The following is a 22561-nucleotide window of genomic DNA, read 5'->3' as shown; positions in this document are numbered from 1 at the left end:
GTTTTGAGGGAGTGTGCAATTGTCATGCTGACTGCAAGAATGTCCACCAGGGCTGTTTCCAGGGAATTTAATGTTAATTTCTCTACCATAAGCTGCCTCCAGTTGTTTTTAGAGAATGCGTCAAAGTATGTCCAACCGGCCTCACAAACGCAGTCCATGTGAATGGTGTCGAGTAGGCGAGCGGTTTGCTGATGTCAACGTTGTGAACAGAGTGCCCCATGGTGAGATTATGGTATGGGCATGCATAAGCTACAGCCAACAATTGCATTTTATCGATGGCAATTTGAATGCACAAAAATACCATAACGAGATCCTGAAGCGTTTTTTTTTTTTTCTCCCAATTTTTTTGTTGTTCCATTTGTGCCAAATGTTTTATATTTTTGTTCAGTAGCAGTATGTGATGATAAGATGAGTTCTACTGTCAGTTGGGGTTTTGGGTGTGTAACCTAGCACGCTTAATAGTGCATGAGAAGTGCAGCTGCTTCCTGTTGTAATGGATACGCTCGTGACACACACAGACTCATCTGCACACACCTGTGTGGGGCTTACCGAAAGATAAAGGGACACCACACAGGCAGTACAGGCACACACAGGCAGTACAGGCACACACAGGCAGTACAGGTGACCCCCCCCCCCCCTAACTATCAAGGGGGTCTTCTAGGTAAATGTGGTTGAGGTACTTAGTTTGTTAGCAGAAGCTATGTTTGAATAGGCATATATGGTAGTTTTCTTTGTCTTTCTGATTCACACCCTCCCGCTCCTTCTGTTCTCCTTCCTCTTGTTCTTCCCGCTCTTTGTTTCACCTACCCCCCTGTCCACCACCTTTCTTATCCTCCCTCCTTGATCTCTCTCTCTCTCTCACCCGCCTCTGTAGCTCCTCACTTTATTTGAGTAAAAAAGGCGGGAAGTCAATAACCCCCTTTGATTTTCAAATCCTTGTCCAAAGCTAGCCCATTTGGGACACATTGTGAGGGGGTCAATCTTGTGATGTTGACTATCAGCTAGAATATTCATTTTTTGAGTAGTACAAACAGGGAGGGACAACCTGGAGTTGTCCTATGAGGAAATACTCAATTTCCTCAATTTCTCTTTCCGTCACAAAGCGTTTTCCGTTGTGTGTCCTAATGAACACGACCCTGCTGAGCCTGTGTTCATTAGGATCTTGCAGCCTGTGTCCCCATAGCCTAGAAATGAATGTTATTTTTCACTTCTAACAAGTGAATTAAATTAAAACAGCCCATGCATGTGTGCTAGATTGAGAAGCATCTCTGTCTGTGTCGACCTTCACATGTTGTGAGTGTGGCTAGTATTGAGCTCATGTGGGTGGGCTTTGTGTGAGAGCTGGAGGGGGAGGGAGATACATGAGTGGGAGAGCCAGAGAGAGAGTGATTCACAGAGCCAGAGAGGGAGGGAGAGCGCGTGGGGATAGATGGAGAGGACTGACTGAGTCAGTAGGAGGGCCCAGTAGGAGTGGGCTGTAAATGCTGGGGGATGTCTCTCAGCTCTGTGGGATGAGGAGGAGGCCTGGATTGGGCACTCGTCTCTCCTTCCTGAGCTCTGTGTTTATTGAGGACCATTTAGCCTAAATCTATGCGGGGGAACACAACACAGAGTGGCACAGTGCAGGACGGCGGGGGGGTTCAGACAGGAAGTGAGGGACCCAGGGCTGATGTGAGGGGAGTGTCTTAAGGGGGTAACCAAGCTTGTTTTGTGGGGAAACTGAGGGAGAGAAGACAGAGCCTGACATTGTTGAACGTTAGAAATTATCCCAGTATTTATTATTATAATTTTTTTTTTTGTGTGTGCTGTCTTGAAACAACACATTTGATTGGCTGGCACTAGTAGGTATTTTTTATATCACCGACTGACTTCATTGAGATGAGCCCACAAACCATCAACTTGCGTTTTAAACCATTTCACCTGCGTTTTAAGTTTTTCGCTTCAACAGAGTGATCAGGGGCCTGCAACTGTAGTTTTCCATCACAGAAAATACATTAGTGCAACACACTTGGCAGAAAATAGCATCATTTTCAGAAGTGCAACGATGCATGGCCGTTATATTTCTAATGTTCATCATGGAAAGAATGTAGCCCGCTGCAATTTACCAGAGAAAAGCAGCTGAACATCAGTCAGAGCGCTGTCAGCTGATAGAATGCCCTTTCATGAGTTCTCATCTGAGTGGAGAAGTGCAACTGAAGCACAAAATGAGTCTAATGCCCAGCAGAAACTCCAAAAAGAAGCATTTTAGATCTGCGTTTACAAAACACAATAAGAGATTTGTTCTGCTTTTTTTTTTTTTTTTTTTTTTTTTTTGTCATAACAAACACACAATTCTGCATTAATGTGACCCCTGGCCTAACGCCAGTCCATATCTCTCCCTCCTTCCTAGTCCTAATCACAGAGTCGGAGGTTCTCCCTGACCACTAAACATGTTTTATTGTCCCCTCCGCTAGTACCCTGATCTTCCGACCAGGCTAACAGAGCTAGCTCATTCACGTGTTGGTGTGTGTATCCGCTCTCGGTCCAGCCTTCCTTGTGTCCCCCCCCCCCTGCCATCCATCCTCAGGGTACCTCATGTTGCCCCTCTCCCTCCTTGGTCTCCCTGTACAGCTTGTGTTTGTTTGTGGTGTGAGTGGCTCCGGTCGGTGCCCGACACTCTGAGCACTGAGGTAGATGGGACAAGTGACAGAGCGGGGGAATAAACTAGTTGTTTGACACGCATCAGTCCCTCCCAGCCCGCGGCGCTCTGTCACTGTGTGCGTTCGTCCGTCCTTGTGTGACTGGGCCCGCTGCCTGCTGTGACTGACGCCTTTGTGCCCCACATCGGAGCACTCGCCCTGTTCTCACAGCCCAGGCCTTCCGGATTAGACATACAACAGCTGTATTGTGTGTGTGTGTGTGTGTGGGTCTACCCTGCGTCTGTGTGAGTACGTTTTCAGCCAATCATTGTGGAAGGCAGCGGGACCGAGGAAGGGAGAGCCCAGACTTGATGTGTAATGGTAACTAGGTCATGTTCATTAGGGCACACCATTGCAATATGTTTTAAGAGTTTCTTGTTGGAGTTGATTGAGTTCAGGTAGTAGAATGCATCTCTGTTTAAGTCTGTTTCGAGGTGTTTGCATCCATTCCATGCCTACTGAACATGACCCCAGTCAGTGTAGGTATCCGCTGGTTTTCAGGGATGTGGTTACTGGTTTCTCTCCTAGCCTGTGATAATATAGCCTAGTAATTTTTCTCCTCACAACATTAAACAGCGTCCAGTCTATGAGTGTAGCAAGCTGAGGTCGCCTGAGATCGAACACCGGCTTGCTCATAAGACACTTAAATGAAATAAATGATGGAACAATTGCACTTTGCCAACCTTGTCGAGTTTATCACTTGGGTCCCATTTTGGCACATCCACTTCTGTTACAGTTTGACTGAGAAATTGTCATTACAAGGTCAGTTCTGTGATGCCTCCTTATCTCTCCACATACCCACTGACTTGTTCTTTCTAATATCAGGGACATACTCATTAGGCATCAAACTGAAGAAAGCGGTCAGAAACAGGGAAGAACTATCTGACCTTGTCCAATAACGCTAGTTTTTTGTTTTCTGTTGTACACTGCTTTCTTACGGTATGCCCTAACGAATACTACCCAGTTTACTGCCTCTGTTAGTTGGTGTCTGTACTGTAGTCCGAAACATGCGGTCAGGAAACAAAATGAGACAAAGCGTTGAAAGTACCTACAATTTTTCTGTTTGGAAAACACGTTCTTCCTTTTACGACTCTTCTGACCACACACACACACACACACACACACACACTTTCAGAGTAAACACATGAGGGGGAGGTTTCCTTGAACCTGCTCCCTCTCACCGCTAAATGACGCAGCCCACAAGCCTTTGATGCCTCCTCCACATGGGCTTTTGAGTAGGCCATCTCTCATTGTCAGCAATCTCGCTATGGGAAGGCCTAAAGGTCACAGGTCATGGTATTCCAGGATAGTTGAGTACTAATCATCATGTTGTGCATTTAGGCATCAACTTTGTTGTTTTGTAGACTTCAACATTTTTGGTTGATCCATTGGTGTGTATCTCGGGTCAATGAGGTCATATGAGCAGTTTGTTCAGCTTCACACCCCTTTGTGTGTGTGTTCCACTGAGCCATTGGTCTCTGTGCTGTGTTGCTTGCTTGGTACTGAGCATGCCTTATATGGGCAGTGGGTGACCTGAGGACAGGGCCAGCTCGGGGCCACTGGGGCCGACACAGTGTCAGAGAAACCTCAGACTAGAGTAGTCAGCTCCCCCCTCTACTTACCTCCCTGCCCTGGCCCCCCTCCACGACGTTCCCCTCTACAGTTCCCAGGGGTGTGCTTGTACTTGTTTTGTCTGCAAGGGGCTCAACTAGTTTAGAAGGGGGGATAATTGAGAGATACTAGGCCGTGTGTGTGCTTGAGAAGCATTCTGAATGATCAGAGACAATAGGCTAACATGCCTTGAAAGGGATTTTTGCGACAAGGCTTTTTGCGATCGAGTTTAGTTCTGCACACGAGCGTGTTTTGAATCCATTTCTTTGAACGTCTGAGGGGGAAATGGCCAGGAGGGTTAGGTTTAACCTTTCTGATCTCCCCATCCCGGATCCGGGATCGTGAATACAGACTCAAGCTCATTACCATAACGCAACGTTAACTATTCATGAAAATCGCAAATGAAATGAAATAAATATGCTAGCTCTCAAGCTTAGCCTTTTGTTAACAACACTGTCATCTCAGATTTTCAAAATATGCTTCTCAACCATTGCAAAACAAGCATTTGTGTAACAGTATTGATGGCTAACGTAGCATTTAGCATTAGCATTCAGCTGGCAACATTTACACAAAAAAACAGAAAAGCATTCAAATAAAATCATTTACCTTTGAAGAACTTCAGATGTTTTCAATGAGGAGACTCTCAGATAGCAAATGTTCAGTTTTTCCTGAAAGATTATTTGTTTAGGACAAATCGCTCCGTTTTCTGCGTCACGTTTAGCTATAAAAAAAACCCTGTATCCAGGATTGTGTAAATCTATGAGCAAGCTCATTAGCATAACACAACGTTAACTATTCATGAAAATCGCAAATGAAATGAAATAAATATGCCATCTCTCAAGCTTAGCCTTTTGTAAACAACACTGTCATCTCAGATTTTCAAAATATGCTTCTCAACCATAGGAAAACAATCATTTGTGTAAAAGTAGCTAGCTAGCGTTAGCATTTAGCGTTAGCATTTAGCGTTAGCATTAGCGTTAGCATCCAGCACGCAACATTTCAACAAAAACATAAAAGCCTTCAAATAAAATCATTTACCTTTGAAGAACTTCTGATGTTTTCAATGAGGATACTCTCAGTTAGATAGCAGATGCTCAGTTTTTCCAAAAAGATTCTTTGTGTATTAGAAATAGCTCCGTTTTATACATCACATTTGGCTACCAAAAAAAATCCGAAAATTCAGTCCTCAAAACGCGAACTTTTTTCCAAATTAACTCCATAATATCGACTGAAAACATGGCAAACGTTGTTTAGAATCAATCATCAAGGTGTTTTTCACATATCTCTTCATTGATACATCGTTCTTGGACACATGGTTTCTCCCCTATATCAAATGGAAAAGTACGAGCAGCTGGCAATTGCGCACCGAATTCCACGCAGGACACCAGGCGGACACTTGGAAAATGTAGTCTCTTATGGTCAATCTTCCAATGATATGCCTACAAATACGTCACAATGCTGCTAAGACCTTGGGCAAACGACAGAAAGTGTAGGCTCATTCCTTGCGCAATCACAGCCATATAAGGAGACAATGGAAAACAGAGCTTCAGAAATTCTGCTAATTCCTGGTTGATGCATCATCTTGGTTTCGCCTGTAGAATGAGTTCTGGGGCACTTACAGACAAAATCTTTGCAGATTCTGAAACTTCAGAGTGTTTTCTTTCCAAAACTGTCAAGAATATGCATAGTCGAGCATCTTTTCGTGACAAAATATCGCGCTTAAAACGGGAACGTTTTTTATCCAAAAATGAAATAGCGCCCCTAGAGATCTAACAGGTTAATAACCGGAAGCTTGGAAATGTTGAGTAGTTTCTGCAAAGTTAAAAAAAAAAATTTTAGTGTTCTGAATTTCTGATCCGCTGTTTGTGGGTGTGTGTTATGCTTTACTCTCTGTGGCCTTGGTGTTTCTTTGTGTCTCGCTCGCTACATGGTGGGATGATGACGCTGCAGCTGCTTTCCTGTGTGTATTGTTGGTCGAGCTTGCTTGCGCGTTTCGGTAAAGGCCTGTCAGAAGGCACTTGTGCGTGCGTATCTGTAAGACGGCATCAAGTTGTATTCGTCACATGCGCCGAATACAACAGGTGCACCTTACCATGAAATGCTTACACACACACATCAGCAGGACGTGTGTGTGTGTGTGTGTGTGTGTGTGTGTGTGTGTAAAAGAACCATCAGGACTAGGAGGAAAGTGTTTTAAAATATATATATATTTTTATATAGATTGCCTGGCACAGTGTCCAGAGGCAGGATGGTCCTCTTCCTGTTTTTCTCTCTGCGTTTCTCTCTCTGCGTTGGCCTAGTGATTCATGCAGCATGGAGGCTAGTAGTACAGTATGCGTGACTGAGAGGAATACCAGCCCTCCCTGCCCATTCCCCCAGCCATCCTACTCCTCCCTCTCCTCCTGCTTGGCTTACTCATCCCCACCGCAGCACAGGAAAAGCAATCTGTGTGTCAGAGAGCGCCTGTGTCTCTCACGGTCTGAGTGTGTTTGTCTGTGGCGGTATGCGTAAACCCATGTGTCTCTCTCTGTTTGTCTGAGACCTGCACTGGTCTCCCCTCGGCCCCCTGGATCATTTCCATCACAAAAGGGCTGGTGTGTGTCCGTGGGACAGTTATGGCTGGAATTCCAGACTTCTCTCTCTCCCTTTCTCTGCTGTCATTGTGACCCACCGAGGTCTGGCCTTAGCCTACACCCAACCTGCATCTGCCACCCCTCAAGGTCCACCAGGCGAGAGAAACGGACGGGGAGAGAACCATGAAAGCTCCAGCTTCTGAAAGACAGCCCTAAACAAACATTTCTACTCATGCTCTTAGGCCATGAGCTGGCAGCTACTGAGAGAGGGTTCTGTTATGGTTTTTATTCCATCCCCCCCACCTGCGCTGGGGCTTCGAATGAACTGACACCCACTCGTATGCTGACACCTACTCATCATGACTCAATAGGAGGTGAATCATTCATAGCCCTGACACTCATTTATTAATGACACATTGGGGCAGTTTGGTTTTGGCGGTGGAGAGTACCAGAAAGAAGCTGAGGGGGAAACTCCCATGGTTTACTTTCTGCTTGTCGTCTTGAGTTGCGAGATGGAGATGGGAGTGTTGAATAGGGGTGATGAGGATATGTATGTGGAACAAACATTTAAATGCAACATGGAACAATTTCACCTATTTTTATTTATTTGTAATTCTTTTTATTTTTTTAATAATTTTTACGCAGCTAAGGAAATCAGTTATTTGAAATCAATTCATTAGGCCCTAATCTAGGATTTCACATGACTGGGCAAGGGTGCAGCCCACACAGGGGCTTTATTACAGACAGAAATACTCCTCAGTTTCATCAGCTGTCCGGGTGGCTGGTTTCTTACAATCACATCACGTAGGTGAAGAAGCTGGATGTGGAGGTCATGCGATGGCGTGGTTACACTTGGTCTGCAATTGTGAGACCGGTTGGATGTACAGCCAAATTCTCTAAAACTATGTTGGAGGCGGCTAATGGTAATTGAATGTTAATTTCTCTATCTGGCAACAGCTCTGGTGGACATTCCTGCAGTCAGCATGCCAATTGCACGCTCCCTCAGCCCTCAACATCTGTGGCATTGTGTTGTGTGACAAAACTGCACATTTCAGAGTGGCCTTTTATTGTCCCCAGCACCAGGTGCACCTGTGTAATGAAGCTGTTTATAATCAGCTCCTTGACATGCCACACCTGTCAAGTGGATGCATTCTTTTGGCAAAGAAGAAATGCTCACTAACCAGAATGTTAACAAAAGCTTTTTGTGCATCTGGAAAATGTCTGGTATCTTTTTATTTCAGCTCATGAAACATGGTACCAACACTTTACATGTTCCCATTGATGTTTTTGTTCAGTGTAGTTTAGGATGAAAAAACAGCATACTGAACTCATCTGAACTCAGTTGTTAGACTGAGTGTTGCGCAATAGTTCAGCGTCTCACGTAGGCCATCTGAACAACAACGTCAGCAAATGTTCGGCTAAATCAGCGCAACGCTTCAAAAGGCAATTTAAAAAATAAAATTTTAAAATTTTAAAAAAAATTTATTTTTATTTTTAGTATTATTATTTTTTTCTACATTGATGGGCGGCCCACGAGACGGAAGACTCAAAATGGCACTGGGATGAGTGTGGCACATCGGGGTGTTTTTAAAATAACTCTTGTCTATTGGGTTAAAGTGACTCCTGTGTAAGACATCCTGTGCCTGGGGGTGGCAATGTGTGGGACGCACCGCTGTGTACACACACACACACACACACACACACACACACACACACGTGTCTGGGTGTTTTGTTTCTTTTGGGTTTAATTTTTCATAGTGAAACCAAACCTTTATTCCCCCCATAGTATTCCTCGCTGTGTCTGTACTTTCTAAAGTGGTTCCTTCCAGTAGATTCTTTCAGCCAACATCTCTATCTTCTTGACACACAGGCAGCAGGTGATTGAAACCTTACTTTTTGTCAAAAGGGCCACTACAAAGCTGATTTGAGCAATTTACTAATATAAGCCTGTTCCTCCAAGAACTGGTCTGTTGTAATGGAAATGGAATGATTGTTCCCCTTTTCCATTCTCTCTCCCCTCCCATCTCTAGGAGCCGTTGGAGCCCAGCCCCTGTTCACTGTGCCACGGCGGCCTGGCTATGGCACCATGGGAAAGCCCATCAAGCTGCTGGCCAACTGCTTCCAGGTGGATATCCCCAAGATAGACGTCTACCTCTATGAGGTGGACATCAAGCCCGAGAAGTGCCCGCGCCGCGTCAACAGGTACGCTTAGAATAACAGAGTTTGCCTTTTGCTAGGATCTCCAAAATGTTTCACATGGTATCAGATTAGGGGTTGTTCATGTGGTTGTTGAAGTGTGACTAGAGGTAATTTCATGTTTTATTCGACTTGTGTTTTATTTATTATTATTACTTTGAACACTAATTACAGAGCCACGTATGGGCAGATAAAGAGCCGCATGCGGCTCCAGAGCCACAGGTTGCCATCTTCTGTGTTGTGTTCTGTAGGGAGGTGGTGGACTCCATGGTGCAGCACTTCAAGGTTACCATCTTTGGGGATCGTCGGCCAGTCTACGATGGGAAGAGGAGCTTGTACACAGCCAACCCGCTGCCTGTGGCAACCGCAGGGGTAAGATGGATGTAGACTGACACCCAGCCACACACACACAGTCAAACCTATCTGAGGCTCCCACAAGACTGAAAATACACTCTCACTCACGCTCCCACACTTCTTGATCTGTTAATGCACGCACACACATCTCTAACCCAACCCCCACACACACACACAGGTGGATCTGGATGTCACTCTACCGGGTGAAGGGGGCAAGGACCGGCCCTTTAAGGTCTCAATCAAGTTTGTGTCTCTGGTGAGCTGGCACATGCTGCACGAGGTGCTAACCGGCCGCAGCGTGCCTGAGCCCCTGGAGCTGGACAAGCCCATCAGCACCAACCCAGTACACGCTGTGGACGTGGTGCTGCGACACCTGCCCTCCATGAAGTGAGTTAGACAGTCGCCGCCCAAGTGGTTATAATACGGATTGTTATAACTATGTGATTGGGGTAATTATTTGATAAACAGGATGCATGTATTCCTGGAATCCTCAGCAAACTGATTTAAACGTAAACGACTGAACTCTGCTACACTTCTTCTTTTTTTTTTTACTTTTGAGGCAGATTTATTTACTGAAGTTGTAGGTCTACTGAACACATATGGTATTTAATTTGCTGGCCTGGGAGACTTGATTTTATTCCAAGATCATTTCTTAATGACAAATAAAGTACTGAATTTCAGTGAGCACTCACTTCTGCTTAGTGCCACATTGGTAATGAAACGCCTGAATGTATGCCCTTGCAAATCAAAATGTGGTTTGTTTTTATGGCCTGACGATAATCAGTCAGGAAATCAAGTTTATAGTGACTACCTATGCCTTCATACCTGACTTCACTCAAAAACAATGCGTTATCAGCGTGCCTACCAAAACCAAGTCTTAAATAAAAACACCTGCCATAAGGCTATGTTTGCTATAGCTTCAGGCTACTGCATTGACAGAATGTGTCCAGGACTTTCTAGGAAACGCAAATGTTGTTATTAATTAGTCTTTGCCGCTCAGTGATAGGATGTCGATAAGGTCGTGTGGAGTTTTCACCCTCTCGTTTCATTGATGTTCGGTGTCAATTGAAAAATAGATTGTTGTCAGACTGTCACTGTGCAAAGCGCTATTGGCCAAGATTCTGGTCCAGGTTGTGGAAACTAACTTCCCCATTCTCCTGTCTGTCCCCCTTCTATCTCTCTTTCCTTATTTTGTTTCTCTTCTCTCACTCTTCTCCCCCCCTCTCTATCTCTCTATTTCGCCTCCCCCTCTCCAGGTACACCCCAGTGGGCCGCTCCTTCTTCTCAGCCCCAGAGGGCTACGACCATCCCCTGGGAGGGGGGAGAGAGGTGTGGTTTGGTTTCCACCAGTCTGTACGCCCCGCCATGTGGAAGATGATGCTCAATATTGACGGTGAGGACGACGCACATCACGTTGCCACCAATCCTAACCTTAGCCATTAGGGGGATGAAAGAATAATCTGGGGCCATATGGATCAGAGTAGGAGTTGTTATCTAGGATCAAGTCCCCCTGTCCATGTAATTCTTATTCAATGTGATCTAAAGGGCTAAACTGATCTTATATCATCACTCCTACTCTGAGAGGCTTTATGAACACAGGCCCCAAACCTGTATCAGTGTTTGGGGCAACTTCTACGTAATATGGGAGGACTCCATAGTGGGTGTTGTGCCGCATGCTGGCCACAGGGTGGTTTGGAAGGATGGTTCTGGTTATAGGTGGGTGGGCTGGCCATAGCCTTTGTAGACGGTGGATTGGGGAGGTGTGGGGGGGGGGTGTCTCTTGCTTTGTGAGAACTGCCTAGGCGGTTGCTGTGGAGACTGAGGTGCAGGGATCTGAGGGGCGCTTTGTGTTTGGGAGCGATTTTGGTGGGCTGCTTTTGTTTTGGGGAGTGCTTGACTGCTCTCTCTGCCTTAGTGCCTCTCTCTCAGGCGGTTTTCCCGCTCTCCCTCTCTCGCAAATCATTTGGCTTCGTCTAGCCCGTCGCCCATTCGCCACCAAAAGGCAGAAAAAGTCCAGCCGTCTGCAAATGATTCTCTTTTTCATTAGTCATTGTGAGGACAATAGGCCCTAAAAGAGCGCGAAAGCAAATAGGCGCCAATGTTCTGTTATATCTCACCAGGGGACATTTTATATATATGTATATATATATATATATACACACACACACCCTAGCTGAAGATACAGCAACACCAAGAAAGTGTGTGTTTGTAAGCAACAAACAAAAATGGGTGCTATTTAAAACCCGTTCATTTTCATACTCCCAAGAGTAGAGTATCAGCACTATCACAAGCATCAAAACATACATGAAATTTCTGATGTAATTTCCTGTTTATGGGGGATGACAACCCTACTGTCTCCGAGGAGAGTGACCATCACCTGCACTCCACATAATTTCTAATCGCATGTATGCTCCGATCGTCACTGTCGCTGTCAGATGTGGCCCTGATGTCACTGTGACGTCAGCCCAGTATCAGTGAAGCATCTGTTTCCTCTCTACTCATCTCTCCATTCAGGTGGAAAAAGCATTAGGGCCTTCATCTAGGGGCCAGCTTCCTCTAACGGCACATAAAACCAGAGGGATGTTGGATGTTCCTCCTAGGTTTTATTTCATGTTTGAGAGCCATGTTGGCATGTCACTTCCCTGAGGTACTTAGGTGGTGTCCCTGGCTATGAAGCAGGCCTTGTGCTGTGGTACTTGGTCTGAGATATAAGCCTAAATAGCAAAAAATGATGATGGCTGATGATTGATGACAAATGGCTGTTTCTGGCGTGATGTACAGTTGAAGTCGGAAGTTTACACACACTTCGTTTGGAGTCATTAAAACTCGTTTTTCAACCACTCCACATATTCCTTGTTAACAAACTATAGTATGTTAGAACATCTACTTTGTGCATGACGCAAGTCATTTTTCCAACAATTGTTTACAGACAGATTATTTCACTTATAATTCACTATCACAATTCCAGTGGGTCAGAAGTTTACATACACTAAGTTGACTGTGCCTTTTAAACAGTTTGGAAAATTCCAGAAAATGATGTCATGGCTTTAAAAGCTTCTGATAGGCTAATTGACATAATTTGAGTTAATTGGAGGTGTACCTGTGGATGTACACTGCTCAAAAAAATAAGGGGAACACTAAAATAACACATCCTAGATCTGAATGAATGAAATATTCTTATTAAATACTTTTTTTCTTTACATAGTTGAATGTGCTGACAACAAAATCACACAAAAATTATCAATGGAAATCAAATTAACAACCCTTGGAGGTCTGGATTTGGAGTCACACTCAAAATTAAAGTGGAAAACCACACTACAGGCTGATCCAACTTTGATGTAATATCCTTAAAACAAGTCAAAATGAAGCTCAGTAGTGTGTGTGGCCTCCACGTGCCTGTATGACCTCCCTACAATGTCTGGCATGCTCCTGATGAGGTGGCGGATGGTCTCTTGAGGGATCTCCTCCCAGACCTGGACTAAAGCATCCGCTAACTCCTGGACAGTCTGTGGTGCAACGTGGTGTTGGTGGATGGAGCGAGACATGATGTCCCAGATGTGCTCAATTGGATTCAGGTCTGGGGAACGGGCGGGCCAGTCCATAGCATCAATGCCTTCCTCTTGAAGGAACTGCTGACACACTCTAGCCACATGAGGTCTAGCATTGTCTTGCATTAGGAGAAACCCAGGGTCAACCGCACCAGCATATGGCCTCACAAGGGGTCTGAGGATCTCATCTCGGTACCTAATGGCAGTCAGGCTACCTCTGGCGAGCACATGGAGGGCTGTGCGGCCCCCCAAAGAAATGCCACCCCACACCATGACTGACCCACCGCCAAACCGGTCATGCTGGAGGATGTTGCAGGCAGCAGAACGTTCTCCACGGCGTCTCCAGACTCTGTCACGTCTGTCACATGTGCTCAGTGTGAACCTGCTTTCATCTGTGAAGAGCACAGGGCGCCAGTGGCGAATTTGCCAATCTTGGTGTTCTCTGGCAAATGCCAAACGTCCTGCACGGTGTTGGGCTGAAAGCCCAACCCCTACCTTTGGACGTCGGGCCCTCATACCACCCTCATGGAGTCTGTTTCTGACCGTTTGAGCAGACACGCACATTTGTGGCCTGCTGGAGGTCATTTTGCAGGGCTCTGGCAGTGCTCCTCCTGCTCCTCCTTGCACAAAGGCGGAGGTAGCGGTCCTGCTGCTGGGTTGTTGCCCTCCTATGGCCTCCTCCACGTCTCCTGATGTACTGGCCTGTCTCCTGGTAGCGCCTCCATGCTCTGGACACTACGCTGACAGACACAGCAAACCTTCTTGCCACAGCTCGCATTGATGTGCCATCCTGGATGAGCTGCACTACCTGAGCCACTTGTGTGGGTTGTAGACTCCGTCTCATGCTACCACTAGAGTGAAAGCACCGCCAGCATTCAAGAGTGACCAAAACATCAGCCAGGAAGCATAGGAACTGAGAAGTGGTCTGTGGTCACCACCTGCAGAACCACTCCTTTATTGGGGGTGTCTTGCTAATTGCCTATAATTTCCACCTGTTGTCTATTCCATTTGCACAACAGCATGTGAAATTTATTGTCAATCAGTGTTGCTTCCTAAGTGGACAGTTTGATTTCACAGAAGTGTGATTGACTTGGAGTTACATTGTGTTGTTTAACTGTTCCCTTTATTTTTTTGAGCAGTGTATTTCAAGGCCTACCTTCAAACCTAGTGCCTCTTTGCTTGACATCAAGGAAAAATCAGCCAAGACCTAGAAAAAAATTGTAGACCTCCACAAGTCTGGTTCATCCTTGGGAGCAATTGTCAAACGCTTGAGGGTACCACATTCATCTGTACAAATGATAGTACGCAAGTATAAACACCATGGGACCACGCAGCCATCATACCGCTCAGGAAGAAGATGCTCCTAGAGGAAGAAGATGTCTCCTAGAGATGAACGCGCTTTGGTGCGAAAAGTGCAAATCAATCCCAGAACAACAGCAAAGGACCTTTTTGAAGATGCTGGAGGAAACGGGTACAAAAGTATCTCTATCCACAGTAAAACGAGTCCTATATTTACATACCCTGAAAGGTTGCTCAGCAAGGAAGAAACCACTGCTCCAAAACCGCCACAAAAAAGCCAGACTACGGTTTGCAACTGCACATGTGGACAAAGATTGTACTTTTTGGAGAAATGTCCTCTGGTCTGATGAAACAAAAATAGAACTGTTTGGCCATAATGACCATCATTATGTTTTGAGGGAAAGGGGGAGGCTTTCAAGCTGAAGAACACCATCCCAACCGTGAAGCACAGGGGTGGCAGCATCATGTTGTGGGGGTGCTTGGCTACCCGAGGGACTGGTGCACTTCACAAAAGAGATGGCATCATGAGGAAGTAAAATTATGTGGATATATTGAAGCAACATCTCAAGACATCAGTCAGGAAGTTAAAGCTTGGTCGCAAATGGGTCTTCCAAATGGACAATGACCCCAAGCATACTTCCAAAGTTGTGGCAAAAAGCAGGGACAGCAAAGTCGAGGTATTGGAGTGGCCATCACAAAGCCCTGACCTTTTAGAAATGTTGTGTCTGTATTTGACAGATCAACATCAATTCACATTTTCAAACCTACAGTAAATAGCTAGTGAGATTACTCTCGGCTTTGGCAGGTAGTGCCAGTGATGGGTAAATCTGAATGAGTGGGATCGAGTCTTGTTTTTGATGGCCCTGTCTGTCCTGCAGTGTCTGCCACGGCCTTCTACAAAGCCCAGCCAGTGATCCAGTTCATGTGTGAGGTCCTGGACATCCACAACATAGACGAGCAGCCCCGACCTCTCACAGACTCCCACCGGGTCAAATTCACCAAAGAAATCAAAGGTAGTGTTTTTTGTGCGTTTTGTCTGTGTGCGTGAATGCGGATGTATTTGGGGGTGCCTTTGTACACAAGTGTGTTATTCCCACGTCCCTGAGGTCATAAAAGCGGTCACTGTCCTGTCCAGGTCTGAAGGTGGAGGTCACACACTGTGGCACCATGCGGAGGAAGTACCGTGTTTGCAATGTGACCCGTCGGCCCGCCAGCCATCAAACGTGAGTCAAGAGCGCCCCAGAGAGATGGTGGTTTGGGACTAGACGTAGATGAGGTGGAGTGGGACTAGGGAGAGGCCAGAGAGACTGGGAGACGGGCATGGAGCCTGGGGTGTGGTTGTATGTGGGGCGTGATGGGATGGGATGGGATGAGAGAGGAGCATGCACTTAAATGTAGGATGACCAATTCACAAGAATTCACCCGAACCACAAAATGTCTGAGTCAGGTCCTTGTCTCGAGGTCAATGGGTGTTAGTCACCGTTGGCCAATATGCTATTACATGCAGCTGTTTATCTGCTGCTACTACTTTGTTTTCCAGTATTTACTGATGCTCAACATTTTGATAGCTTTGTGAGGCCGTTTCTATATCTTCACTGTGTTAACTAGAAATTGAAGACTCGAGCTGTTGAAAACCTTGTCTTTTAACAGTTATATACAGTCTACATAGACCCAGACAAGCCCCTCTTGCACAGCTCCTTTCAATGTTGAAGATGTTCTTAACCCTTGCCGTTCCATCGACCTGTTGTGGTCAGGTTCCCTCTGCAGCTGGAGAATGGTCAAACGGTGGAGCGCACGGTGGCCCAGTACTTCAGAGAGAAGTACAGCCTGCAGCTCAAGTATCCCCACCTGCCCTGCCTCCAGGTGGGGCAGGAGCAGAAGCACACCTACCTGCCCCTGGAGGTGAGAAACATTCAATCCAGTTGCTTTCTGTACTTGAGAAGGAAATCCCTGCTTATATAATATACTCAATGTTTTTTTGTTTTGTGTCCCTGCAGGTGTGTAACATAGTAGCAGGGCAGCGCTGTATCAAGAAACTGACAGATAATCAGACGTCCACTATGATCAAAGCCACGGCTCGCTCTGCACCTGACAGACAGGAGGAGATCAGCCGACTGGTGAGTCAGTGGTTTCGCCTGGTGGCATGGAGGCTTATTTATTTTAATACAACAGGTGGGTCTAATCCTGGATGCTGATTGGTTAACCCCATTCCAGGCGTTGTCTATTCCACAAGTTGACACCGGCTAAATCTATAGAGTTGAAATGCCTATTTCCTCTGTTCCATGTGACTGCGTAATCCACTGTCTCGTCAGTTCCGCCTCCACTATTAAAAAGCATCTAGACATTATATCCCATTTTCTTTTTGACTAGCATTTAGTTCTCAACAATGGAGATTTGTAATAACCTTTGTCTCTCTCTGACATTTGCAACATTGTTTCAATATTGAAATTCGATCTCCAGTTGTCCTTTGGTAATGAACGTGTTGGGGCGAGACGGGCTGGCAACTTTTCTCAGCCAGTCGAAATCATGAATCCGCATCATTTTTATGGATATATACAGTACCAGTCAAAAGTTTGGACACCTACTCATTCAAGGGGTTTTTCTTTATTTTTACTATTTTCTACATTGTATAAATAATAGTGAAGACATTAAAACTATGAAATGACACACATGGAATCATGTAGTAACCAAAAAAGTGTTAAACAAATCAAAACTATCTTCAAGGTAGCCACCCTTTGCCTTGATGACAGCTTTGCACACTCTTGGCATTCTCTCAACCAGCTTCATGAGGTTGTCATCTGGAATGCTTTTCCAGCAGTCTACAAGGAGTTCCCACATATTCTGAGCGCTTGTTGGCTGCTTTTCCTTCTCTCTGCGGTCCAACTCATCCCAAACTATCTCAATTGGGTTAAGGTCGGGTGATTTGTGGAGGCCAGGTCATCTGACGAAGCACTCCATCACTCACCATCCTGGTCTTTTACCAAATAGGGCTGTTTTCTGTATACCAACCCTACCATGTCACAACACAACTGATTGGCTCAAACTTTTTTTTTATCTTTTAAAAGGCTCACTTGTTATTAATTTAAATGTATTCCAGGTGATTAGCTCATGAAGCTGGTTGAGAGAATGCCAAGTGTGCAAAGCTGTCAAAGCAAAGAGTGGCTACATTGAAAAATATAAAATGTATCTTGATTTGTTTTTAGTTACTACTTTTTTGATTACTACGTGTTTCCATATGTGTTATTTCATAGTTTTGATGTCTTCACTATTATTCTACAATGTGGAATATAGTAAAATTAAGAAAAACCTTTGAATGAGTAGGTGTGTCCAAACTTTTGACTGGTACTGTATATGAGGAAATGTCAATAGGGGGGAAAAAGGAAATGCAGCTAGTTTGCTGTATTCTGGCTACACTGTTTGACGTGAATGCCAGTCAAAGTTGGCTGGCTAGCTAGCTAGGGATTAAAACGTTGCCAGCCATCATGGCAACGGAACATTTAGAACAGACGACTGTTGCATCCATAGATGTAGAACAAAAGACTTAACGACTGGGTCGCTGGCAACCGAACCGATTTTTGTCGGGACTATATCTTGTGGAAGGATAAAATAGTATGAATAAATTAATTTCAAAAAAAAATTTTATGACATTGTCAATCATTATTTTTGTAATGCCCTCAACCGGTGTTTGGAGGTAATATTAATACGGTTTGCCAAAACATCTGAGTAGGAGTGCTAATCTAGGATCAGGTCCCCTGTCTTGTTCATTATGATCTAAAAGGCTAAACTGATCTTAGATCGGCACTCCTGCTCTGAGACGCTTAATGAATACGGGCCCAGGTCAGTGTTGATTAAGGTCAGTGAAATGCCAGGTCGGAGATGGCATTGTTGCAGCATGGTGGCTAGCTGTCACCAGCACAATGCCTGACCATGGTGTTTTCTGGAGGATGAGATGGGCTGCCACCGACGCCATTAGACTCCATCAGATAGCATCTCATTCAGCCTCTGCTTCTGTTCTGCCGCTGTTACTTAATTAAACAGATTCCCCATCTCCCACCTGGGATTAAAACATACCTCTGGCTGATAGTACACTGCCAGAGACCGAGACGCTGTTGACTTTTAATTTAGATGCAGAGAACCGTCAGCAAATAGTAACTGTGGGCGGAATAACTGTGTGAAAGATGCAGAAGGATTGGACAATCTGAGAGGGAAGTTTGACAATGTTCTAAAGGTTATGTCAAAGGTTATTTCAGGACGTTTCGTATGATAGAATTCTGGGGACAATGTGAGCTACAAACGTGAGTTGTCTCAACATCAAAACATGCTCAAACCTGGGTTGTATTCATTAGGGCATTCCGCACCAAATGAAAGTGTTTTATTTTTGGACAAGTTGAGTGTTTCTAATAGGAGTAGTTTGATTTCTTTTGTTTTTAGTGCATTATGAATGACACTGCCTTCAATCAATCAAATGTATTTATAAAGCCCTTCTTACATCAGTTGATGTCACAAAGTGCTGTACAGAAACCCAGCCTAAAACCCCAAACAGCAAGCAATGCAGGTGTAGAAGCACGGTGGCTAGGAAAAACTCCCTAGAAAGGCCAGAGAAACCTAGAGAGGAACCAGGGTATGAGGGGTGGCCAGTCCTCTTCTGGCTGTGCCGGGTGGAGATTGTAACAGAACTTGGCCAAGATGTTCATAGATGACCAGCAGGGTCAAATAATAATAATCACAGTGGGTGTCGAGGGTGCAACAGGTCAGCACCTCAGGAGTAAATGTCAGTTGGCTTTTCATAGCCGATCACGCATAGTATCTCTACCGCTCCTGCGATCTCTAGAGAGTTGAAAGCAGCAGGTCTGGGACAAGGTAGCATGCCCGGTGAACAGGTCAGGGTTCCATAGCCGCAGGCAGAACAGTTGAAACTGGAGCAGCAGCATTGCCAGGTGGACTGCGGAAACAAGGAGTCATCAGGCAGGTAGACCTGAGGCATGGTCCTAGGGCTCAGGTCCTCAGAGAGAGAATTAGAGAGAGCGTACTTAAATTCACACAGGACACCAGATAAGACAGGAGAAATACTCCAGATATAACAGACTGACCCTAGCCCCCTGACACAAACTACTACATCATAAATACTGGAGGCTGAGACAGGAGGGGTCGGGAGACACTGTGGCCCGGTCTGACGATACTCCCGGACAGGGCCAAACAGGAAGGATATAACCCCACCCACTTTGCCAAAGCACAGCCCCCACACCACTTAAGGGATATCTTCAACCAACAACTTACCATCCTGAGACACGGTCGAGTATAGCCCAGAAAGATCTCCGCCACGGCACAACCCAAGGGGGTGGGGGGGGACGCCAACCCGAACAGGAAGACCACGTCGGTGACTCAACGCACTCAAGTGACGCAACCCCTCCTAGGGACGGCATGGAAGAGCACCAGTAAGCCAGTGACTCAGCCCCTGTGATAGGGTTAGAGGCAGAGAATCCCAGTGGAGGGAGGGGAACCAGCCAGGCAGAGACAGCAAGGGTGGTTCGTTGCTCCAGTGCCTTTCCATTCCCCTTCACACTCCTGGGCCAGACTGCACTCAATCGTAGGACCTACTGAAGAGATGAGTCTTCAGTACAGACTTAAAGGTTGAGACCAAGTCTGCGTCTCTCACGTGGGTAGGGAAGACCATTCCATAAAAATTGAGCTCTATAGGAGAAAGCCCTGCCTCTAGCTGTTTGCTTAGAAATTCTAGGGACAGTAAGGAGGCCTGCGTCTTGTGACCGTAGCGTACGTGTAGGTATGTACGGCAGGACCAAATTGGAAAGCTAGGTAGGAGCAAGCCCATGTAATGCTTTGTAGGTTAGCAGTAACCTTGAAATCAGCCCTTGCCTTAACAGGAAGCCAGTGTAGAGAGGCTATCACTGGAGTAATATGATCACATTTCTTGGCTGCTAGAATCTTGACTAGAACCAGTGTTTAGCACTAACTGAAGTTTATTTGGTGCTTTATCCAAGTAGCCGGGAAGTAGAGCATTGCAGTAGTCTAATCTAGAAGTGACAAAAGCATGGATTAATTTTTATGCGTCATGTTTGGACAAAGTTTCAGATTTTTGCAATGTTACATAGATGGATAAAAGCTGTCCTTGAAATAGTCTGGATATGTTCGTAAGTTCTATTTGAGACGACTGTACAACCATCAAGATTAATTGTCAGATCCAACAGAAGATCTCGTTGTTTCTTGGGACCGAGAACAAGCCAATGTTTTGTCCGAGTCTTCTGGATACCAACTTACCTCACCACCCTAAACACCCCTTTCTCACCCTCTCTCTGTCTCTGTGTGTGACCCCTGCAGGTGCGCAGTGCCAACTACGAGTCTGACCCCTTTGTGCAGGAGTTTCAGTTCAAGGTGCGCGACGAGATGGCCCACGTGACGGGGCGCGTGCTGCCTGCCCCCATGCTGCAATACGGCGGCAGGGTGAGCACAGAGCACTTTATGGTACCCTTCCTTTAAATCACGCTCCATACTCTGTTTGACACGCTACCTACCCTTGCTATATGAGGGAACTAACCCCCTTGCTTTGGTTTGATTTGATCTGTTTGTCTTTTCTCTCTGTGAATCATCTAGGAGTAGGTGTGCTGATCTAGGATCAGGTCCCTATCTTATTCATAGTGATTTCAAAGACAAAATTGATCCTAGGTCGGCACGGTTACTCGAAGACACTCTGAGAACAGGCTTGTCTGTGTGGATTAATATAAGCTAGTAGTCTTTGCTCAATGCTAACATGGCTACATAATGTTTCTTTACTGCTATTTTTTGAGAATGCATAGTACAGATCGTGATGACACTGTGCTATGACTCAATTTAGCTTCCTTTTGTGGTGTCTATGCTTCCCCCCCCCCCCCTTTTTTTTTTTTTAGCTCACTCACTTTGGTTTGCAATTTCACTTTTTGCGATTCGTGAGAGTAGATGTCACATGAGTGGGATTTTAATCAAATGTAAGTCTTAATCCCAGACCCAGTTTTGCATTCAAACATTTAAAGTGATTAGGACTGCCCAAGGAGGACTAAAAACTAAAATCTGTTTTTCTGGACACTGGATGAGGTCAGCCTTCTGGTTTCATTTTGTTAAGACACTATAGGACCTGACCTTTCTTTTCATCTTTCTACCGTCTAAGTTAATAAACCATGTACGTAAACAGCATTTTTGGTGCATATTTTCAAATGAAATGTTATCAATTTTTGATTTGAACTATGAACAATTTTGTGGAAGCTAAATTTGGAGAATGCAGATTCTGAAGCTGAGAAATAAGTTGGCGTGTGGGAAGAGTCTGACTTTCAGCAAATAAATGGCCATTAAAGCAAAGTACAATGAATTTAGCTTACCAATCGCAAAATACCTCTTGAGACCTAATCACAATCTCTTCAAATGAAGTTACTACATATACAGTGCCTTTGGAAAGTATTCAGACCCCTTGACTTTTTCCACAATTTGTTACAGCCTTGTTCTAAAATCAGGAAAAAACACCAATTGGATTCAATCTACACACAATACAAAAAGGAAAAACAGGTTATTTGAATCTTTTGCAAATGTATATATTTTGAAATTACATTTTCATAAGTATTCAGACCATTTTAACTTCTTTGGGATAGGGGGCAGCATTTTCACTTTTGGATGAATAGCGTGCCCAGTGTGAACTGCCTCCTCCTCAGTCCCAGATGCTAATATATGCATATTATTAGTATTGGATAGAAAACACACTGAATTTTCTAAAACTGTTTGAATGATGTCTGTGAGTATAACAGAACTCATATGGCAGGCAAAAACCTGAGGAAAAAATCCAAACAGGAAGTGGGAAATCTGAGGTTTGTAGTTTTTTAACTCCGCCCCTATCGAATACACAGTGGGGTATGGGTCATTTTGCACTTCCTAAGGCTTCCACTAGATGTCAAACGTCTTTAGAATGTTGTTTCAGGCTTCTACTGTGAAGGGGGGCCGGATGAGAGCTGTTTGACTCATTTCACATGAGAGGTAGCTCTCGTTCCATTGCTTTTCTACAGACAATGGAGTTCTCCATTTGGAACATTATTGAACATTTATAATAAAAACATCCTAAAGATTGATTCTATACTTAGTTTGACAAGTTTCTACAACCTGTAATATAACTTTTTTAACTTTTCGTCCGACGTTCGGCTGGACCTGAACGTGCATTTGGATTTGTTTACCAAACGCCCTAATAAAAGAAGCTTTTTGGACATAATTGATGGACTTTATGGAATAAATCAAACATTTATTGTCGAACTGGGATTCCTGGGAGCGC

General features: G+C 45.0%; 1 protein-coding gene across 2 annotated transcripts in view; it reads left to right on the top strand.

Moving 5' to 3' along the window:
- Window positions 1–22561, top strand: part of LOC110516971 (protein argonaute-3) — a 47768-nt gene that overhangs the window by 5162 nt on the left and 20045 nt on the right. Inside the window, exons 2-10 of one of the 2 annotated variants that reach the window (XM_036973734.2) lie at window positions 8893–9064; window positions 9310–9430; window positions 9591–9799; window positions 10669–10805; window positions 15138–15272; window positions 15395–15482; window positions 16014–16161; window positions 16257–16376; window positions 20596–20718. In XM_036973734.2, coding sequence (XP_036829629.1) covers window positions 8893–9064; window positions 9310–9430; window positions 9591–9799; window positions 10669–10805; window positions 15138–15272; window positions 15395–15482; window positions 16014–16161; window positions 16257–16376; window positions 20596–20718 — 1253 coding nt within the window. Of the gene's footprint in view, window positions 1–8892; window positions 9065–9309; window positions 9431–9590; window positions 9800–10668; window positions 10806–15137; window positions 15273–15394; window positions 15483–16013; window positions 16162–16256; window positions 16377–20595; window positions 20740–22561 lie in introns of both variants that reach the window. The other variant, XM_036973733.2, reaches the window with a different exon arrangement.

This window comes from Oncorhynchus mykiss, chromosome 3 (genome assembly GCF_057628025.1).
Source record: "Oncorhynchus mykiss isolate SJ-2025 chromosome 3, ASM5762802v1, whole genome shotgun sequence".
Lineage (NCBI taxonomy): Eukaryota > Metazoa > Chordata > Actinopteri > Salmoniformes > Salmonidae > Oncorhynchus > Oncorhynchus mykiss.
This window is presented reverse-complemented; position numbering and strand designations above follow the sequence as displayed.